Source organism: Cherax quadricarinatus, chromosome 31 (assembly GCF_038502225.1).
Source record: "Cherax quadricarinatus isolate ZL_2023a chromosome 31, ASM3850222v1, whole genome shotgun sequence".
Taxonomy (NCBI): Eukaryota; Metazoa; Arthropoda; class Malacostraca; order Decapoda; family Parastacidae; genus Cherax; species Cherax quadricarinatus.
In genome coordinates, this window is record NC_091322.1 from 30,407,289 (window position 1) to 30,426,931 (window position 19,643).

At 39.4% G+C, this 19,643-nt stretch overlaps 1 protein-coding gene across 9 annotated transcripts in view; it reads right to left on the reverse strand.

The window, feature by feature from the left end:
* The window catches only part of LOC128703476 (uncharacterized), a 171,388-nt gene extending 163,937 nt beyond the window's left edge, over nt 1-7,451 (reverse strand). For 4 of the 9 annotated variants that reach the window (XM_070090315.1, XM_053798172.2, XM_053798166.2 and 1 more), the window contains exon 1: nt 6,039-6,173. In XM_070090315.1, the coding sequence (XP_069946416.1) occupies nt 6,039-6,085 (47 nt within the window). In that variant the 5' untranslated portion in view covers nt 6,086-6,173. Of the gene's footprint in view, nt 1-6,038; nt 6,174-6,211; nt 6,336-6,372; nt 6,640-7,412 lie in introns of those variants that run through there. The other 5 variants (XM_053798171.2, XM_053798169.2, XM_053798168.2 and 2 more) reach the window with 5 other exon arrangements.
* Nucleotides 7,452-19,643: the final 12,192 nt, after the last annotated feature.

Sequence of the window (19,643 nt, forward strand, 5' to 3'; positions counted from 1 at the left end):
ATTGCTTAGTTAATCTTAAGTTAATTTTAAGCCTGCCCATAATGCTCTGCATACAAGGGGCTTTGGCTTGTTGCACTTTAATAACTGTATTCCTTTGTACTTCTCTGTATCATGTTCAAATTAATAAATAAATAAATAAATAAATAAATAAATAAATACTATCACTAGAACTATAGTCTTGTAGCAAATGGTTACCTGGAGTTTACCTGGAGAGAGTTCCGGGGGTCAACGCCCCCGCGACCCGGTCTGTGACCAGGCCTCCTGGTGGATCAGAGCCTGATCAACCAGGCTGTTGCTGCTGGCTGCACGCAAACCAACGTACGAGCCACAGCCCGGCTGATCAGGAACTGACTTTAGGTGCTTGTCCAGTGCCAGCTTGAAGACTGCCAGGGGTCTGTTGGTAATCCCCCTTATGTGTGCTGGGAGGCAGTTGAACAGTCTCGGGCCCCTGACACTTATTGTATGGTCTCTTAACGTGCTAGTGACACCCCTGCTTTTCATTGGGGGGATGGTGCATCGTCTGCCAAGTCTTTTGCTTTCGTAGTGAGTGATTTTCGTGTGCAAGTTCGGTACTAGTCCCTCTAGGATTTTCCAGGTGTATATAATCATGTATCTCTCCCTCCTGCATTCCAGGGAATACAGGTTTAGGAACCTCAAGCGCTCCCAATAATTGAGGTGTTTTATCTCCGTTATGCGCGCCGTGAAAGTTCTCTGTACATTTTCTAGGTCGGCAATTTCACCTGCCTTGAAAGGTGCTGTTAGTGTGCAGCAATATTCCAGCCTAGATAGAACAAGTGACCTGAAGAGTGTCATCATGGGCTTGGCCTCCCTAGTTTTGAAGGTTCTCATTATCCATCCTGTCATTTTTCTGGCAGATGCGATTGATACAATGTTATGGTCCTTGAAGGTGAGATCCTCCGACATGATCACTCCCAGGTCTTTGACGTTGGTGTTTCGCTCTATTTTGTGGCCAGAATTTGTTTTGTACTCTGATGAAGATTTAATTTCCTCATGTTTACCATATCTGAGTAATTGAAATTTCTCATCGTTGAACTTCATATTGTTTTCTGCAGCCCACTGAAAGATTTGGTTGATGTCCGCCTGGAGCTTTGCAGTGTCTGCAATGGAAGACACTGTCATGCAGATTCGGGTGTCATCTGCAAAGGAAGACACGGTGCTGTGGCTGACATCCTTGTCTATGTCGGATATGAGGATGAGGAACAAGATGGGAGCGAGTACTGTGCCTTGTGAAACAGAGCTTTTCACCGTAGCTGCCTCGGACTTTACTCTGTTGACGACTACTCTCTGTGTTCTGTTAGTGAGGTTAGTAGACAACAAATTAATTATCATTACACCTCGGGAAAATGAACGCCATACTCTTTGGCACTAAAAACAAACTAAAAAGGCGTAAATAATTTTAACGTCTAGTGTAATGAGGAACCCATCACTTTATTATCTTCAGTGAAATATGTGGGAACAATGTAGTTCAGAAAGAGAATGCCAGACTAAAGTTCCTCTACAGACAGGCACAGCGTCTACCTACTGGCTCGCAGGACCCTATGTCTAGCTCTTATACAATGCCATATAGATTACTCTTGCTTTTCATAATACTCTGCCTTAATAAAAAAAACTGAAAGACTACAAATCACCCAGAACAAAATGGTAATATTCATCCAGGATCTGGGTCCAAAAGAGTATGTAGGCCAGAATGAATTACAACTGGATGTGGTGAATGCTGAAGACAAAGTAAAACAACTGAAGCTAAATCAAGTTCATAAAATTGCTCACAAGCATTTTCCAGAATATCTTGCTGCCATTTTATCAAGGTTGGGAACCAAAGCAAGTATGGTACTAGGGGAAGAGAACACAACTTTGTAGTACCCACAGTTGGTGGTCAGGCTTCAAAAACATTTTATTGTGCAGCAATAAACGAGCGAAACAGATTGCCTGCGCATGTCAAAGCATAAGCCAGTTCAGGAAGAGAGCTAAAAGATACCTAATGAATGAAGCTACAGTTTATTTTATTATGCACCCCAGGCCTGGTCACAGACCGGGCTGCGGGGGCATTGACCCCCGGAACTCTCTCCAGGTAAACTCCAGGTAATACCCATCCTGTGTGCAGTAGTCAAAAGATTACAGAGAGGAAGAGGAGTAGGTTCTTTTATAACTAACATAAATGTACCTATTACTGTGATCCAATCTTTAATGTTAATGTAAAAATTCAGCTGACCTTATTCCTGGTATATCTCCTTTTATTGTAACTTTATCACACAGATGAGTTACTTAACTGTTTTATCTTTCTCTTATCTTATTTAACTTTAAAGGTTTAAATAAGACATTACAAGGACTTTTTCTGTCTCATAAACATGCTAGATAACAGGGATATCTTGCTACTCCTACTTACACTTTGGTCACACTTCACACACGCACATGCATATATATATATACATATATCTAGGCTTTTCTCCTTTTTCTAAATAGCTCTTGTTCTTCTTTATTTCCTTTATTGTCCATGGGGAAGTGGAAAAGAGTCTTTCCTCTGTAAGCCATGCGTGTCGTATGAGGCGACTAAAATGCCGGGAGCAATATGCTAGTAACCCCTTCTCCTGTAGACATTTACTAAAAAAGAGAAGAAAAACTTTATAAAACTGGGATGCTTGAATGTGCGTGGATGTAGTGCGGATGACAGGAAACAGATGATTGCTGATGATATGAATGAAAAGAAGTTGGATGTCTTGGCCCTAAGCGAAACAAAGCTGAAGGGGGTAGGGGAGTTTCGGTGGGGGGGAAAAAATGGGATTAAATCTGGTATATCTGAGAGAGTTAGAGCTAAGGAAGGGGTAGCAGTAATGTTGAAGGATCAGTTATGGAAGGAGAAAAGAGAATACGAATGTGTAAATTCAAGGATTATGTGGATTAAAGTAAAGGTTGGATGCGAAAAGTGGGTCATAATAAGCGTGTATGCACCTGGAGAAGAGAGGAATGTAGAGGAGAGAGAGAGATTTTGGGAGATGTTAAGTGAATGTATAGGAACCTTTGAACCAAGTGAGAGTAATTGTGGTAGGGGACCTGAATGCTAAAGTAGGAGAAACTTTTAGAGAGGGTGTGGTAGGTAAGTTTGGGGTGCCAGGTGTAAATGATAATGGGAGCCCTCTGATTGAACTTTGTGCAGAAAGGGGTTTAGTAATAGGTAATACATCTTTTAAGAAAAAGAGGATAAACAAGTATACAAGATATGATGTAGGGCGAAATGACAGTAGTTTGTTGGATTATGTATTGGTAGATAAAAGACTGTTGAGTAGACTTCAGGATGTACATGTTTATAGAGAGGCCACAGATATATCAGATCACTTTTTAGTTGTAGCTACACTGAGAGTAAAAGGTAGATGGGATACAAGGAGAATAGAAGCATCAGGGAAGAGAGAGGTGAAGGTTTATAAACTAAAAGAGGAGGCAGTTAGGGTAAGATATAAACAGCTATTGGAGGATAGATGGGCTAATGAGAGCATAGGCAATGGGGTCGAAGAGGTATGGGGTAGGTTTAAAAATGTAGTGTTAGAGTGTTCAGGAGAAGTTTGTGGTTACAGGAAAGTGGGTGCGGGAGGGAAGAGGAGTGATTGGTGGAATGACAATGTAAAGAGACTAGTAAGGGAGAAAAAGTTAACATAAGAGAAGTTTTTACAAAGTAGAAGTGATGCAAGGAGGGAAGAGTATACGGAGAAAAAGAGAGGTTAAGAGAGTGGTGAAGCAATGTAAAAAGAGAGCAAATGAGAGAGTGCGTGAGATGTTATCAACAAATTTTGTTGAAAATAAGAAAAAGTTTTGGAGTGAGATTAACAAGTTAAGGAAGCCTAGAGAACAAATGAATTTGTCAGTTAAAAATAGGAGAGGAGAGTTATTAAATGGAGAGTTAGAGGTATTGGGAAAATGGAGGGAATATTTTGAGGAATTGTTAAATGTTGATGAAGATAGGGAAGCTGTGATTTCGTGTATAGGGCAAGGAGGAATAACATCTTGTAGGAGTGAGGAAGAGCCAGTTGCGAGTGTGGGGGAAGTTCGTGAGGCAGTAGGTAAAATGAAAGGGGGTAAGGCAGCCGGGATTGATGGGATAAAGATAGAAATGTTAAAAGCAGGTGGGGATATAGTTTTGGAGTGGTTGGTGCAATTATTTAATAAATGTATGGAAGAGGGTAAGGTACCTAGGGATTGGCAGAGAGCATGCATAGTTCCAAAGGGGACAAAAGAGAGTGCAAAAGTTATAGGGGAATAAGTCTGTTGAGTATACCTGGTAAAGTGTATAGTAGAGTTATTATTGAAAGAATTAAGAGTAAGACGGAGAATAGGATAGCAGATGAACAAGGAGGCTTTAGGAAAGGTAGGGGGTGTGTGGACCAGGTGTTTACAGTGAAACATATAAGTGAACAGTATTTAGATAAGGCTAAAGAGGTTTTTGTGGCATTTATGGATTTGGAAAAGGCGTATGACAGGGTGGATAGGGGGGCAATGTGGCAGATGTTGCAAGTGTATGGTGTAGGAGGTAGGTTACTGAAAGCAGTGAAGAGTTTTTACGAGGATAGTGAGGCTCAAGTTAGAGTATGTAGGAAAGAGGGAGATTATTTCCCAGTAAAAGTAGGCCTTAGACAAGGATGTGTGATGTCACCGTGGTTGTTTAATATATTTATAGATGGGGTTGTAAGAGAAGTAAATGCGAGGGTCTTGGCAAGAGGCGTGGAGTTAAAAGATAAAGAATCACACATAAAGTGGGAATTGTCACAGCTGCTCTTTGCTGATGACACTCTGCTCTTGGGAGATTCTGAAGAGAAGTTGCAGAGATTGGTGGATGAATTTGGTAGGGTATGCAAAAGAAGAAAATTAAAAGTGAATACAGGAAAGAGTAAGGTTATGAGGATAACAAAAAGATTAGGTGATGAAAGATTGGATATCAGATTGGAGGGAGAGAGTATGGAGGAGGTGAATGTATTCAGATATTTGGGAGTGAACGTGTCAGCGGATGGGTCTATGAAAGATGAGGTGAATCATAGAATTGATGAGGGGAAAAGGGTGAGCGGTGCACTTAGGAGTCTGTGGAGACAAAGAACTTTGTCCTTGGAGGCAAAGAGGGGAATGTATGAGAGTATAGTTTTACCAACACTCTTATATGGGTGTGAAGCATGGGTGATGAATGTTGCAGTGAAGAGAATGCTGGAGGCAGTGGAGATGTCATGTCTGAGGGCAATGTGTGGTGTGAATATAATGCAGAGAATTCGTAGTTTGGAAGTTAGGAGGAGGTGCGGGATTACCAAAACTGTTGTCCAGAGGGCTGAGGAAGGGTTGTTGAGGTGGTTCGGACATGTAGAGAGAATGGAGCAAAACAGAATGACTTCAAGAGTGTATCAGTCTGTACCGGAAGGAAGGCGGGGTAGGGGTCGGCCTAGGAAAGGTTGGAGGGACGGGGTAAAGGAGGTTTTGTGTGAGAGGGGCTTGGACTTCCAGCGGGCATGCGTGAGCGTGTTTGATAGGAGTGAATGGAGACAAATGGTTTTTAATACTTGACGTGCTGTTGGAGTGTGAGCAAAGTAACATTTATGAAGGGATTCAAGGTAACCGGCAGGCCGGACTTGAGTCCTGGAGATGGGAAGTACAGTGCCTGCACTCTGAAGGAGGGGTGTTAATGTTGCAGTTTAAAAACGGTAGTGTAAAGCACCCTTCTGGCAAGACAGTGATGGAGTGAATGATGGTGAAAGTTTTTCTTTTTCGGGCCACCCTGCCTTGGTGGGAATCGGCCAGTGTGTTAATAATAATATAAAAATTACAAGGACCACATTGGAAATAAATCTGATTTTTTTTTGGATTATCCTAGGTAATCTAGACATATGCTGATATGTATGATAAATTATGTAACTGTATTTGAGTGGGACTTGCAAATGAGTGGATAGTTACCAGACCTTATTTCTTGGGTAGCATTGAAAATTGGGTTGGGCAAATGTTTTGTTGGTGGGATGGATGGTGAGGGACCTGCCTAGTATGGGCCAACAGACCTGCAGCAGTGATCCGCCTTTCTTATGTTCTTATTTACGTGGCCCATGGCTTGGTAGACAAAGCTCTCTCTTCACACACTGAGTGTCCATTGTTTGATTCCCGGTAAGGATGGAAACAATGGGCATATTTTCTTAAACGTGTTGTCCCGTTCACCTAGTAAGCAAGTAGGTACCTGGGTGTTAGTCGACTGGTGTGGGTGGCATCCTGGGGGACAAAATTGAGGACCACAATGGAAATAAGACAGACAGTCCCTCGATGACGCTCTGCTTTTCTTGGGTTATCCTGGGTGACTAACTCTCCGGGGTTAAAAATCCGAACAAAATCTTAACTCACCTACTATACAAGAAACTGCTAAAAGCTACATTGTTACACTCTCAAACATTTTGAACATTGTATGTAGTTAGTTAACACATGATGTGGTGCGCACATTTATAACTGCATGAGTCCCATAGATGGACGTGTTGTACAAACCCCCTTGTTAATATGATAGCCTTAATAACTGTCTATATAAGGAGCTCTTGTTGTTGGGTTTGTAAGGGTCAATATAGCTTAAGCTGTGAAGAATTGGACATCTGTTGTTGTTGTTGTTGTTGTTGTTGTTGCTATGGATTCCATCACACATTGGATTACTCCTTCATGATAAAGTTGATATGTTAGCCAAGAAGAGTATCGAGAAGGAGAATGTAGAATATAACTTTGGTATAACTGTATCTAGCATTAGGAATAATATTAGGAGAGAAGTAAATAATGAAAATGATTGTTATAGGAATGCAGTTAGAAGCCTGAGTAGATCTATAACCCACTATGATAACATGAACGTAGATAAGTATGTTTATGGAGCAACTTGCAATGTGAACAGACTGACTGATGTTGTAGTGGCCAGGCTTAGGCTTGGTTACAAGTACTTCTGGCAGTTTGGGAGACACACAGATGATGATCAAACTAAATGTAAATTATGTGATCAGGCATATGGTCACTCTCTTGAACACTATGTGCTTAATTGTCCACTTATTGAGGAATACAGAGACAGACAGTATAATAACCTATGTGACATGTCAAGATATCTTATTAATGAAAATAAGATGCCAGATATACTAAGCAAATTTCCTAAATTTGCTTGTAACAGATAAGTGAACTATAGATATGTAGATATAAATCCATATGTATTCCTGTTAACCCTTTGGGGCCTAGTTCCTAGGCCCTAAAGTCAGTTCCTGATCAGCCGGGCTGTGGCTCGTACGTTGGTTTGCGTGCAGCCAGCAGCAACAGCCTGGTTGATCAGGCTCTGATCCACCAGGAGGCCTGGTCACAGACAGGGCCGCGGGGGCGTTGACCCCCGGAACTCTCTCCAGGTAAATATGCTCTCGCGCTACCGTCCACAGGATGGATATGGGGTGCACAATAAACTAGCCACTTCGGTGGCAAAATCTAATCTAAATCTTGTGGTTTATAGGGCCATTGACAGCATACGCCGTATATTGGACACCTGTTGTTGTTGGAAATATAAACACATATACAGTATAATGTGATCCTTTATTGACAACGTTTCGCCCACACAGTGGGCTTTTTCAAGTCACAAACAGATCTACCTGGGGTGTATGTATGTATAATGTTCGCCAAGACCGTAGTCATGGCACGGGTCTCAATCTTGCGATGACCCTTCTCTGGCTAATCTATGGTCCCCTCAAGGAAGGTTCCTTGATGTTGGTGAGGGGCTCTTGATTTAGGGAATTGGATCTGTGTTCCAGTTCCCCGAATTAAGCCTGAATGCCTTCCACATCCCCCCCCCAGGCGCTGTATAATCCTCCGGGTTTAGCGCTTCCCCCTTGATTATAATAATAATAATAATGGCTAATCTCTCTGATTCCCTACTAATATCCCTGATTTCCTGCTAATCTCTCTGATTCCCTGATTCTCTGCTAAGCTCTTTGATTTCATGCTAATCTCTCTAAATTCCTGATAATTTCCCCGATTCCCCACTAATCTCTATGATTTCATGTTAATCTCCATGATTTCCTGCTATCCTGACATCAAGGAACATGTATAGGATCCTGATGATCAAGGTGGTCCACGTGGAGGTATCTTGACATCAAGGTATATGTAGAGGATCCTGAGGATCAAGGTAGTCTATGTGGAGTTATCATGACATCAAGGTATATGCAGAAGATTCTCATGATGAAGGTAATCCTGACATCAAGGAACATATAGAGGATCCTGAGGTATCTTAATGCTGAGGTATCCTCAGGATCAAGGTAATCCTGAGGATGAATGTACTCTTGATATCAAGCTACATGTTAATCAAGGTGCATGTAAAGGATCCTAGGAATGAAGGTTGTCCAAAGGAAGAAATCTATTTTATAGAAGTAGAAGAGAAATAATAATTTTCGATTCAAAAGTACTCAGGCAGCCAAGACAAGGAAAAAAATTGAGAACAGCGCATGCACAGTAGCAGCATTAAGCACACATTATTATTATTATAATCAAAAAGAAGCGCTAAGCCACAAGGACTATACAACATTAAGCACACAGGAAAGCAGAACATACATATTCAAATTCAAATTCAAAATTTATTCTCTATAAGGATTACAATGCTGAGTTTACAGAATTTGGTTATTGTGTGGTTTACATGTAGTAAAATACTAATTACAGAGTGTACCACTAGAACACCTAGCATGGCTAGGCATTTCGGGAAAACTTAGATTAATTCTTAAATTTAAAATATTACAAATTATGAGGTAAGTTGGTATTATGGCTAAGTGACTAAATACTAGTTTGTGAGTTTAGCAATGTGAATGCTTTTGTTTTGGCACAGTACATAGTTTCAGTATTGGAGTATCACAGGCCAACTTACGACTAGTTAGGATTCATTATTTTAAGATTGAGATTGATATTTCTGTTTATGGTCAAATGGGTGAGTGAGTGTAAGTGTGAACCACCAGGTGGTATTCGTGTAGTTAGTAGACAGGGTGTATCAGGGAGATAAGATGTTTTCTAATGGTAATTTTGAAGGTGATGAATGTGTCTGCAGTTCTAGAGTTTTCAGGTAGGGTGTTCCAGATTCTAGGGCCTTTGACATACAATGAATATTTGTAAAGGTTTAGTCGGACACGGGGAATGTCATAGAGATGTTTGTGTCTGGTGTTATGCCTGTGGGTTCTGTCACAACTATCAAGAAAGCGTTTTAGGTCAAGGTTAATACTGGAATTTAAGGTCCTGTAGATGTAGACTGCACAGTAGTAAGTGTGGATGTACTGAACAGGGAGTAAGTTTAGATCTATGAAGAGTGGAGGGGGTGTGTTGCCAGGGATGGGATTTAGTGATTATTCTTACTGCGGCTTTTTGTTGGGTTATTATTGGCTTTAGGTGTGTTGCTGCAGTTGATCCACAAGCACAAATAGCATAGGCGAGGTATGGATAAATGAGTGGTATAGTGTGAGAAGGGCATTTTGTGGCACGTAGTATCGTATCTTGGAGAGGATCCCAACCGTTTTGGATGCTTTTTTTTGTTATGTGTTGGATATGGGTACTGAAATTCAGGTTGTTGTCGAGGTATAGGCCTAGGAATTTGCCCTCATTATATCTGGTAATTAGAGTATTGTCGATCTTAATGTTAATTTGCGCAACTCCTGCTCTGCTACCAAACATAATATAGTAGGTTTTGTCAGTGTTAAGCGTAAGTTTATTGGCTGTCATCAAAGTCGATATTTTGATCAGTTCCTCGTTAACAATGGTGAGGGTGGCAAGATTAGGGTGAGAGATGACATAAGTCGTGTCGTCAGCAAAGAGAATGGGTTTCAGGTGTTGGGATACGTTTCGAAGATCATTGATGTATATGAGGAAGAGCAGGGGACCAAGGACACTTCCCTGCGGTCTGATTTCTTTCATTTTTGGTGTACGTTAAGAAGTACCATTCCATCAAACATTGCTCAAGTTTGAATAAGATAACCCAACAAACAACTGAGAAAATAATATAATAATAATAATAATAATAATAATAATAATAATAATAATAATAATAATAATAATAATAATAATAATAATATCTTTATTTACTACACGTACATGTATAAGGTATACAGTCCTAGCTGACATCAGTGACATACTACTATATATAAAGCCACTTGTTATGAAGAGTATTTCAAGAAAATTAGGCCAGTGTCCCAGGATAACACCCAAACCAGTCAACACCCAGGTACACATTTACTGATGGTTGAACATAGACAACAGGTGTAAAGAAACACGCCCAATGTTTCTACCCTGGCTGGGAATCGAATATTTACCAAAAATCATATATGGCTAACCAAAGCCAGGTACTAAAAATAAGACACGTTGACTTTTTTGGGTTATCCTAGGTTCTCTACACATATGCTGCTGTGTGTGATAATCTATATAGAGAAAATATCTTTTTTGTTTCAGGTTTATGGTGTACGAGTGTATATCACAGTTAGCCCTGTGCTATACTCTGTTTTCTCTAATATAAGCCCCCAAGACAGGGATAGGAGAATGGTACCTGTAAACCTCCGTCGAACTGCTCGGTGATATTTATTTATTTTATGTCTTTGCAAACAGTACATTGAGATTTTATATTTACAATAATGGGTTGCAATGCAAAGAGAGCCTCTATTATGCCAAATATTCATTCTGGAGTATTTAACATGTTTTGTTATTTGTTATTAAGATAAGATAAGATTTCGTTCGGATTTTTAACCCCGGAGGGTTAGCCACCCAGGATAACCCAAGAAAGTCAGTGCGTCATCGAGGACTGTCTAACTTATTTCCATTGGGGTCCTTAATCTTGTCCCCCAGGATGCGACCCACACCAGTCGACTAACACCCAGGTACCTATTTGCTGCTAGGTGAACAGGACAATAGGTGTAAGGAAACGTCGGAATTTCCACCCGCCGGGAATCGAACCCGGGCCCTCCGTGTGTGAAGCGGGAGTTTTAGCTACCAGACCACCGGGCCACCTATTATGTCATATTAGATAAATTGTGATAGGGAAATAAGCTGTAGCGTTGATATTAGCTTAATAATAAACCATATTCTCCTGCAACATTCAGTTCAAATTCAAATTTTATTCTCTATTAGGATTACAATGTTGAATTTACAGAATTTGGTTGTTGTGTGGTTTACATGTAGTTAAATAATGATACAGAGTGTACCACTAGAACACCTAGCATGGCTAGGCATTTCGGGCAGACTTAGTTTAATTCTTTATTTTAAAATATTACAAATTATGAGGTAAGTTGGTATTATGGCTAAGTGACTAAATACTAGTTTGTGAGTTTAGCAATGTGAATGTTTTTGTTTTGGCACAGTACATAGTTTCAGTATTGGAGTATCATAGGATTCATTATTTTAAGATTGAGATTAATATTTCTGTTTATGGTCAAATGGGTGAGTGAGTGTAAGTGTGAACCACCAGGTGGTATTCGTGTAATTAGTTGACAGGGTGTATCAGGGAGATAAGATGTTTTCTAATGGTAGTTTTGAAGGTGGTGAATGTGTCTGCAATTTTTGAATTTTCAGGTAGGGTGTTCTAGATTTTAGGGCCTTTGACATACATTGAATTTTTGTAAAGGTTTAGTCGGACACGGGGAATGTCGTAGAGATGTTTGTGTCTGGTGTTATGCCTGTGGGTTCTGTCACAACTATCAAGAAACCATTTTAGGTCAAGGTTAATATTGGAATTTAAGGTCCTGTAGATGTAGATTGCACAGTAGTAAGTGTGGATGTACTGAACAGGGAGTAAGTTTAGATCTATGAAGAGTGGGGGGGGTGTTGCCAGGGATGGGATTTAGTGATTATTCTTACTGCAGCTTTTTGTTGGGTTATTATTGGCTTTAGGTGTGTTGCTGCAGTTGATCCCCAAGCACAAATAGCATAGGTGAGGTATGGATAAATAAGTGAGTGGTATAGTTTGAGAAGGGCATTTTGCGGCACGTAGTATCGTATCTTGGAGAGGATCCCAACCGTTTTGGGTACTTTTTTGGTTATGTGTTGGATATGGGTGCTGAAATTCAGGTTGTTGTCGAGGTATAGGCCTAGGAATTTGCCCTCCTTATGTCTGGTAATTAGAGTGTTGTCGATCTTAATGTTAATTTGTGCATCTCCTGCTCTGCTACCAAACATAATACATATAGTAGGTTTTGTCAGTGTTAAGCGTAAGTTTATTGGCTGTCATCCAAGTCGATATTTTGATCAGCTCCTCGTTAACAATGGTGTTGAGGGTGGCAAGATTAGGGTGAGAGATGACATAAGTCGTGTCGTCAGCAAAGAGAATGGGTTTCAGGTGTTGAGACTGAGTTCATGGCAACCAACAGTGACTTCCAAGCCACCTTATCTTTAATGGATAATGTACTGTGTAGGTGCTTTACATAATGAGAAGCATTTCTTTTATTCATTGGAACCATGCTGTATAGTACTTGTGGCTTAGTGCTTCTTTTTTATTATAATAATAATTGGAACCATGGCTAGGGCTGAAAGCAAGCAGGTTAAAACAATAAATGGAGAAAATGAAATTGGAATGACTTATGCAACAAGTAGCGCCACCAAACAGTACCAGCAGGTTGTTGTTGCGACCCTGGAAATTTGAAATTATGCTAGCCAAAATTAGTGCCGCATAACTGAAGGAACCGAATAACTGATTGCCGGATTTGTGATGGCGGACCTGTATAATCTTTCATGATATGGTTGTGTTTTGGTATGTGTGTGCGGGAGGGGTGCCATAATGCTGTGACGAGCACTGTAATCACTAATAACAACTAATCATTTCCATACCCTTCTAATGGTGCATCGTCTGCAAAAGACTTGGCAGACGATGCACCATCCCCCCAATGAAAAGCAGGGGTGTCACTAGCACGTTAAGAGACCATACAATAAGTGTCAGGGGCCCGAGACTGTTCAACTGCCTCCCAGCACACATAAGGGGGATTACCAACAGACCCCTGGCAGTCTTCAAGCTGGCACTGGACAAGCACCTAAAGTCAGTTCCGGATCAGCCGGGCTGTGGCTCGTATGTTGGTTTGCGTGCAGCCAGCAGCAACAGCCTGGTTGATCAGGCTCTGATCCACCAGGAGGCCTGGTCTCAGACCGGGCCGCGGGGGCGTTGACCCCCGGAACTCTCTCCAGGTAAACTCTCCAGGTAATAACCAACATAACTATGACATAATTTCAGCAAATAATTTTATCTTGTCTATAAATACCAAATTCAGTATACTGTAGTTCAGGACATTCACTCATGTGTCCAAATTTTCCTTAGAAAATGTGCAATGCCTCTACAACAAACATTGTTCCTTAAAAAACTAAACAGGTCACACCAAACATGCTAACCTACATCCTCGGAGCCATTGACAATAAGCATACGTACCTATGAAAAACAATACAGAATGGGTTTAATTCCAAAAGAATTAGCAAAAATTATATACATCAACAATTACTATGCTTATAAAGAAATATATACAACTATATTATGCCAACAGTTTCCAAGAAATAGAGAAATATAAAAAAAAAAAAAAACACTCAAATACTGGACTCGTGCAAAATTGCAAAAACCAAAGAAATAGTACATACCCGATGTAATGAACATCACCAATTCATATCACTGATATAAATAAGCTTAACAACTTGTTCTCATATGGACTAAACTTGCCAGCTAAACCCCAAACTGTATTGCTCAGGTTAGTGATAACTTCAGTGGCAGTTATCCAAACTACTATTATCTGTCACAAAATTCTATAGAGATAACATCAAATATATATGCACTATAAAACAAAGCAGGTAATAAAGCAAGTATACTACCATTCATATATAGGAAAGCTTCCCATATACTATCTCTAATCATTACAACCCTGTCTAATAAATCTCTTGAAACTAAAACTTTTCCTGAGATCTCCCTAACGTAATTGAAACAAAAATATGTGTCAGGCAAAACCAGCTTTCATCCAATTCTGTCCATATTGTTCTTCCAGCCTTCATTCAACTTCCATACATAACTGGTAACACATCTTGTCCCACTGTATTTTTAATGCAACTAAGTAACTTTCTGTATTCATTCACTCCACAAAACTGATCATTGAATCAGTTTGAAGTATGTCATACTTTGTAACAGACCATTTGTTCATTAGCTACCTTTCGTATTTTACTTATTATTGTAGTTAACTGCATAAAAAATCCAACTTAAAAGTCTGTGTCTAAATGTTATGTAACATTTAAGCATGAGTAATAGCGTGCCAAAAATGCACTGCATAATTAGTGGCTGTTGTAGCTACTAATATTTTATTACATATAAACTACAAATTACATTTTTGTGCTGCATAAAGAAATAAAAATTATATTGTATTGTATTGTATCTTTAACCCTTTCAATGTCTAAAGAAATAAAATTCTCATCCTCCCCCTAAAAAAGCTTATCAATTAAAAAGAGTATATTTTTCTGCTGGTAATAAAAAAATTCCAGTCAATATTTGTTGAGGTATTATGGTGTGAAGTTGAAGGTCAATGACCTGTGCAACATCTGGGTATCTTTATTGCAGACGTTTCGCCATCCAGTGAATTTATCAATACAAATTCCAGGACATAACTTGAAGATAGTAGAACTATATACAGAAGACGAGGTAATCAGTCCCTCAGCCTTGGAGCTGGTGCGAAGAGCACTATAGTCGTGAAGATTCTGAAGCAGAAGCAAGGAGCCTGGTGCTTATATACTAACGTCAGGTGAAAAGGGGACGTGTAGCAGACGAGGGCATAGTAACTGGTAAGTGGGATTCTCCAGTGGCAGTAGGTCCTACCCAAAGAGATGGGTTAGTAGTAGTAGTAGTTGTGAAGGTTGTGTGCATGTTCTCAAACATGCACACGAGAGATTTATACGCTTTCCAAGTCATTCTACTTTGTTCCATTCTCTCTAAATGACCAAACCACCTCAACAACCCCTCTATAGCTCTCTGACTATTACTTTTAGTAACTCCACTCCTCCTCCTAATTTCCATACTATGAATTCTCTGCATAATATTTATACTACACATTGCCCTTAGACACATCTCCACTGCCTCCAGCCGCCTCCTCCTCGCTGCAGCATTTACAACCCATGTTTCACACCTGTGAGTGTTGGTACCTCTATACTCTCATACATTCCCTTTGATGGTTTATCTCACAATAAAAAAACTGCACCAAAACTGCAAAATAAGACAAGATCACAAAATGCACAGCAAGAGCTCAAGAGATGTTTACAGCATGCACGTTAATCGCTATACTGACTGAGACCCCTGATGTGGACTCTGTCTGGTAATCACGTGATCCGAGTGTTGTCGGTCGACAACCAAAACCACAAATAGAACAAATCAGCTTGGAAACCAATTTGTTCGACAACTAGTCCATTCGACAACCGAGGTTCCGCTGTATATACAGGAGAAGGGGTTACTAGCCACTTGCTCCTGGCATTTTAGTCGCCTCTTATGACATGCATGGCTTACGGAGGAAGATTTCTGTTCCACTTTCCCATGGAGATAAGAGGAAATAAACAAGAACCATAACTAGTAAGGAAACAGAAGAAAACCCAGAGGGGCATGTGTACATACAGTGGACCCCCGCATAACGATCACCTCCAAATGCGACCAATTATGTAAGTGTATTTATGTAAGTGCGTTTGTACGTGTATGTTTGGGGGTCTGAAATTGACTAATCTACTTCACAATATTCCTTATGGGAAAAAATTCGGTCAGTACTGGCACCTGAACATACTACAGGAATGAAAATAGTTCGTTAACCGGGGGTCCACTGTATATGCTTCTCTATGCATGTGCACTGTGACCTAAGTAAGTAGAAGTAGCAAGACGTACCTGAAATTTTGCATGTTTATGAGACAAAAAAAAGACACCAGCAATCCTACCAACTTGTAAAACAATTACAGGCTTCCATTTCACACTCGTTTATCACAATGGTAGTATTTCCCTGGGCAGTTGCTGTCTACCAACCTACTACCTAGGGTGAATATTACTACCTTTGTAAGAAATATACCATTTACAGGTATTGTATTTTTTATATTGTCAGTTTAATTGTATTTTCCTGTAGGTAAATATTTTACCCCCAAGGGCAGTGCCTTGATACTGGTGAGGGGATTTTGGTCAAAAAATTGGATCTTTTCTCCCCTTCCATGGCTCAAGCCTGAATGCCTTTCACTCCACAGATGCTACAGGACTCCTGCAGGTTTAGCTCTTTCCCCAGATTATAAAACTAAATAATAAATAAATTTTAAATGTTTTATTTAGTATGATGCAGAAGGTTGTACAGGCATTCTTCTCCTCTCTGTCTCTTATGCATTCTCAAAAGTAGTTTCTTCACAGTTAGTACATGGAGATGAAAGCAAAGAAATGAAGGCAAGGTGGAGGTGTGAGCAAGCTCCTCTTATACATGTTCAGTGTATAAACATTCTTCTAATATTCCTAACCACTTCCCTCTCAATCTTAAACCTATTTATCAACTTTGTATGCATATTTCTGAGAATATATTACCAGTGCTTCAAGAAAGAGGATAGGTAAATCCAGGCATTGCCTGGCAATTTCTTAACCAGTTCTACCACTGCTTGTGATATTACCTATATTTTATCTCTAAATTCCTGAAGTTCTTGGAGTACCCATACTACACAATCAGGTAGTTTTTAGGTATTAGTTTCTTGCCAAGATCTTAACAATAAACTACTTCATTTTCATATTCCTTTCTTGCTTTCAGAGTTCCTCATTAATCCACTCTTGTTCCTTGCATTCCCATCCTACCACCATCTCATACCGTTCTGCATCTCAAGATTAATCTCTAAAATTATTACTGTATTATTACATAGTACAGTACTTGGGAAAAATGTTAAATCTGTAGGGAGTCATACAGCTCCTAAGGAATGGAAGGCAATCAGGTCCGAGCCAAGGAAGGGGAGAACAGGTTCAGTTCCTGAGAGACCCTTCTGGGTCTAGGGTTTAGTCTGATTATATTATCATCAATTTCTTAAATAAAGAACCTTTCATCAACATTGAGAAACTTTCCTATCGGGGGATTGAATATTAACAAATGGTTTGAGACCTACATAATGAGAATTTAAAAGGTTGTGTGAACCAGATCAAGCCAGTTCCAGCATACCTCTTAGTAGGTCTGTAGATACTATAGCATATTTAATGCTATATAAACTAAATTACTATGTTGTTAATGTTAGTATTATAACTGAATTATGGGAGATGCTAAACTCAGAGGTCATGCAGTACCTGAAGATAAGAGGCTATCAGGTTAAATCCAAATGGAGGACAGGTCCAATTCTTTGAATCAAGAGATCCTCACCAACATAAGAAAGGTGCCTTAACCCTTTCAGGGTCCAAAGGCCAAGTTTCAGAGTGCACACCAGTGTCCAAGAATTTTCAAAAAATAATTTTGTTACTTTTTTTTCCTACAAAATGGTAGAGAATCTTTTTCTGAAGGTAATAAAACAAAAAGTACGAAATTTGATGGAAAATTGACAAAATTATGCTCTCGCGAATTTTGATGTGTCAGCGATATTTACGCAGCGGCGATTTTACCGACTTTGACTCCTATTTTAGGCCAATTATATTACTCCAGTCAACCAAATTCTTAGCTATTTCACTAGTATTACTTCTATTCTATCGATTGAGCACAAGAAATCACCAAGTCAACTGTTTCAACTATAAAATAAAGTGATCGGAAATTGGTAATTTGGCCAATTTAATGCAAAGTTCAAAATGTTCTAATTTCAAAATAGGGTCCAGAATAAACAATGCAGGCATTCCTGGCACTAAACTAACATTTCCTCTGTTCATTAGTTACATTTTCAGGCTTTACAAATGAATTCCATTTTGATTTTTTATTCACATAATGAATTTTTATTCAAACCAAAAAATAGAAGATTTTCTGTTATGCAATACTGTAATAATTATATAAATAATATCACCACATTTGTGAATGTATATTAGATCCACCAGCTGGCGTGTATTAGATGTGTGGGATCATTTGTTTACTCTTGAACATCGGCAAAAATTTAACATTTCTGCTACCTTAGAGCTCAGTTTCAACCCATTTCCATTACTAAAACCAATCAAAATCATCTCTATTTCTGTAATATATCTTCCATTCTATCAAATGAGACCAAGAAATCGCAAATACAACTATAAAAAACATACAAAAAAACACTGCAGTCACTGTTTTAATCGATAATTACGGTCTCAGTTTTTTTTCCCATTATGCACTGTGTGCTGCAGGATTTGTTTTATGTGTTGCACACATACCACATAGACGTATTCTCATATCTAGGCCCAAATTTACCGCTCACAGCTTATCAGAGTGAGCTGAGCTCATGGCGTCGATCTACGGTTTGGACCCTCAATGTATAGTCATAGATCTATGGCATGGACCCTCAAAGGGTTAACTACTAAGCAGTCTGTTATGTACGAGTATGTCCAAGAGACCAGTTTTTGTGATACTAGTACACACAACTCCTAGAGCCCTCAAATTTGCCATTAGCAGCAAATTTAGGCCTAAACATGAGAATAGGTCTGTGCACTGGGTGTGTGCTGTATACAAAAATTCCTACCCTATGCAGATCATAGGAATAGCTACCCTCTCAGCCTTTGTTAATCATGGTTTCCAGACATGAATCCCTCACTCACACCACAATTAAACACTTATTGTTAACACCAACGGGTGCCAACATAATAGTGAGTCTGATGGCGAGTTTTAGGAGATCGAGAGGAATGTGGGTGAAACGAATGGCCATAATAATGGCTTAAACCCAGCCAACCCAAAACTGCAGCACCATGCCATCACTGCAGTGATGAACAAATTCCATCTCGTGATCAGCCTAGTAATCACAATCACTATTTAGCACTAATTCCTGCTACTGAAAAGAAGAAATAAGAATCAGAGGAAGAGACCCTCACAATGCAAAAACCTCTACAGTGATTATGCATAATGTACATGTATGTTAGAAACAGCAATAAACTGAAGCAGCTAGAAATGGTGTCAGTTTAGTGTGTGTTTATAAACTAAATGGTTTTGTGGAATTTTGTGCAACAAAATTTGAGTACTATCAAATAACACAAGTGTGTATAGAAAAGCATGTTCTAATGTTTATAAATGATAACAAAATACAAGGGGAAAAATTAGAAAAAAGGAATAAAGAAACACTGGGCCCACGCAGCAACACAATCTGTTGCTGTCAAGTGCCCCATGAACTTCAACTTTGCTATACAAAAAAATACTCTGCAATTTAGGATTTTTTAAAATTGTCAGCACCTCCAAAACTGAAAGCCAATTTGGTGTCAGCATTCTGGAAAAAATATTCTGATAAGAGAATATTTTTTTAAGGAAATGATGCCAAAATTAAAAAAAAAAAGGCTGTCCATTATTTACCTAGATACAGATGAACAAAGTTGACCATAAAGCATGTTATGGCAACACTGAGTGCTGCTGCTGCAAGCCACAATGTTTACACTTCATTTTTCAAACTTTTTTCCTCTAATGTATTTTGTTTTCTTTTCAACTCTTGAACTTGGTTTTCTATGGACACTGACTGTGTTATTATTTGTTTTAGCACTCAAATTTTGTCACACAAAA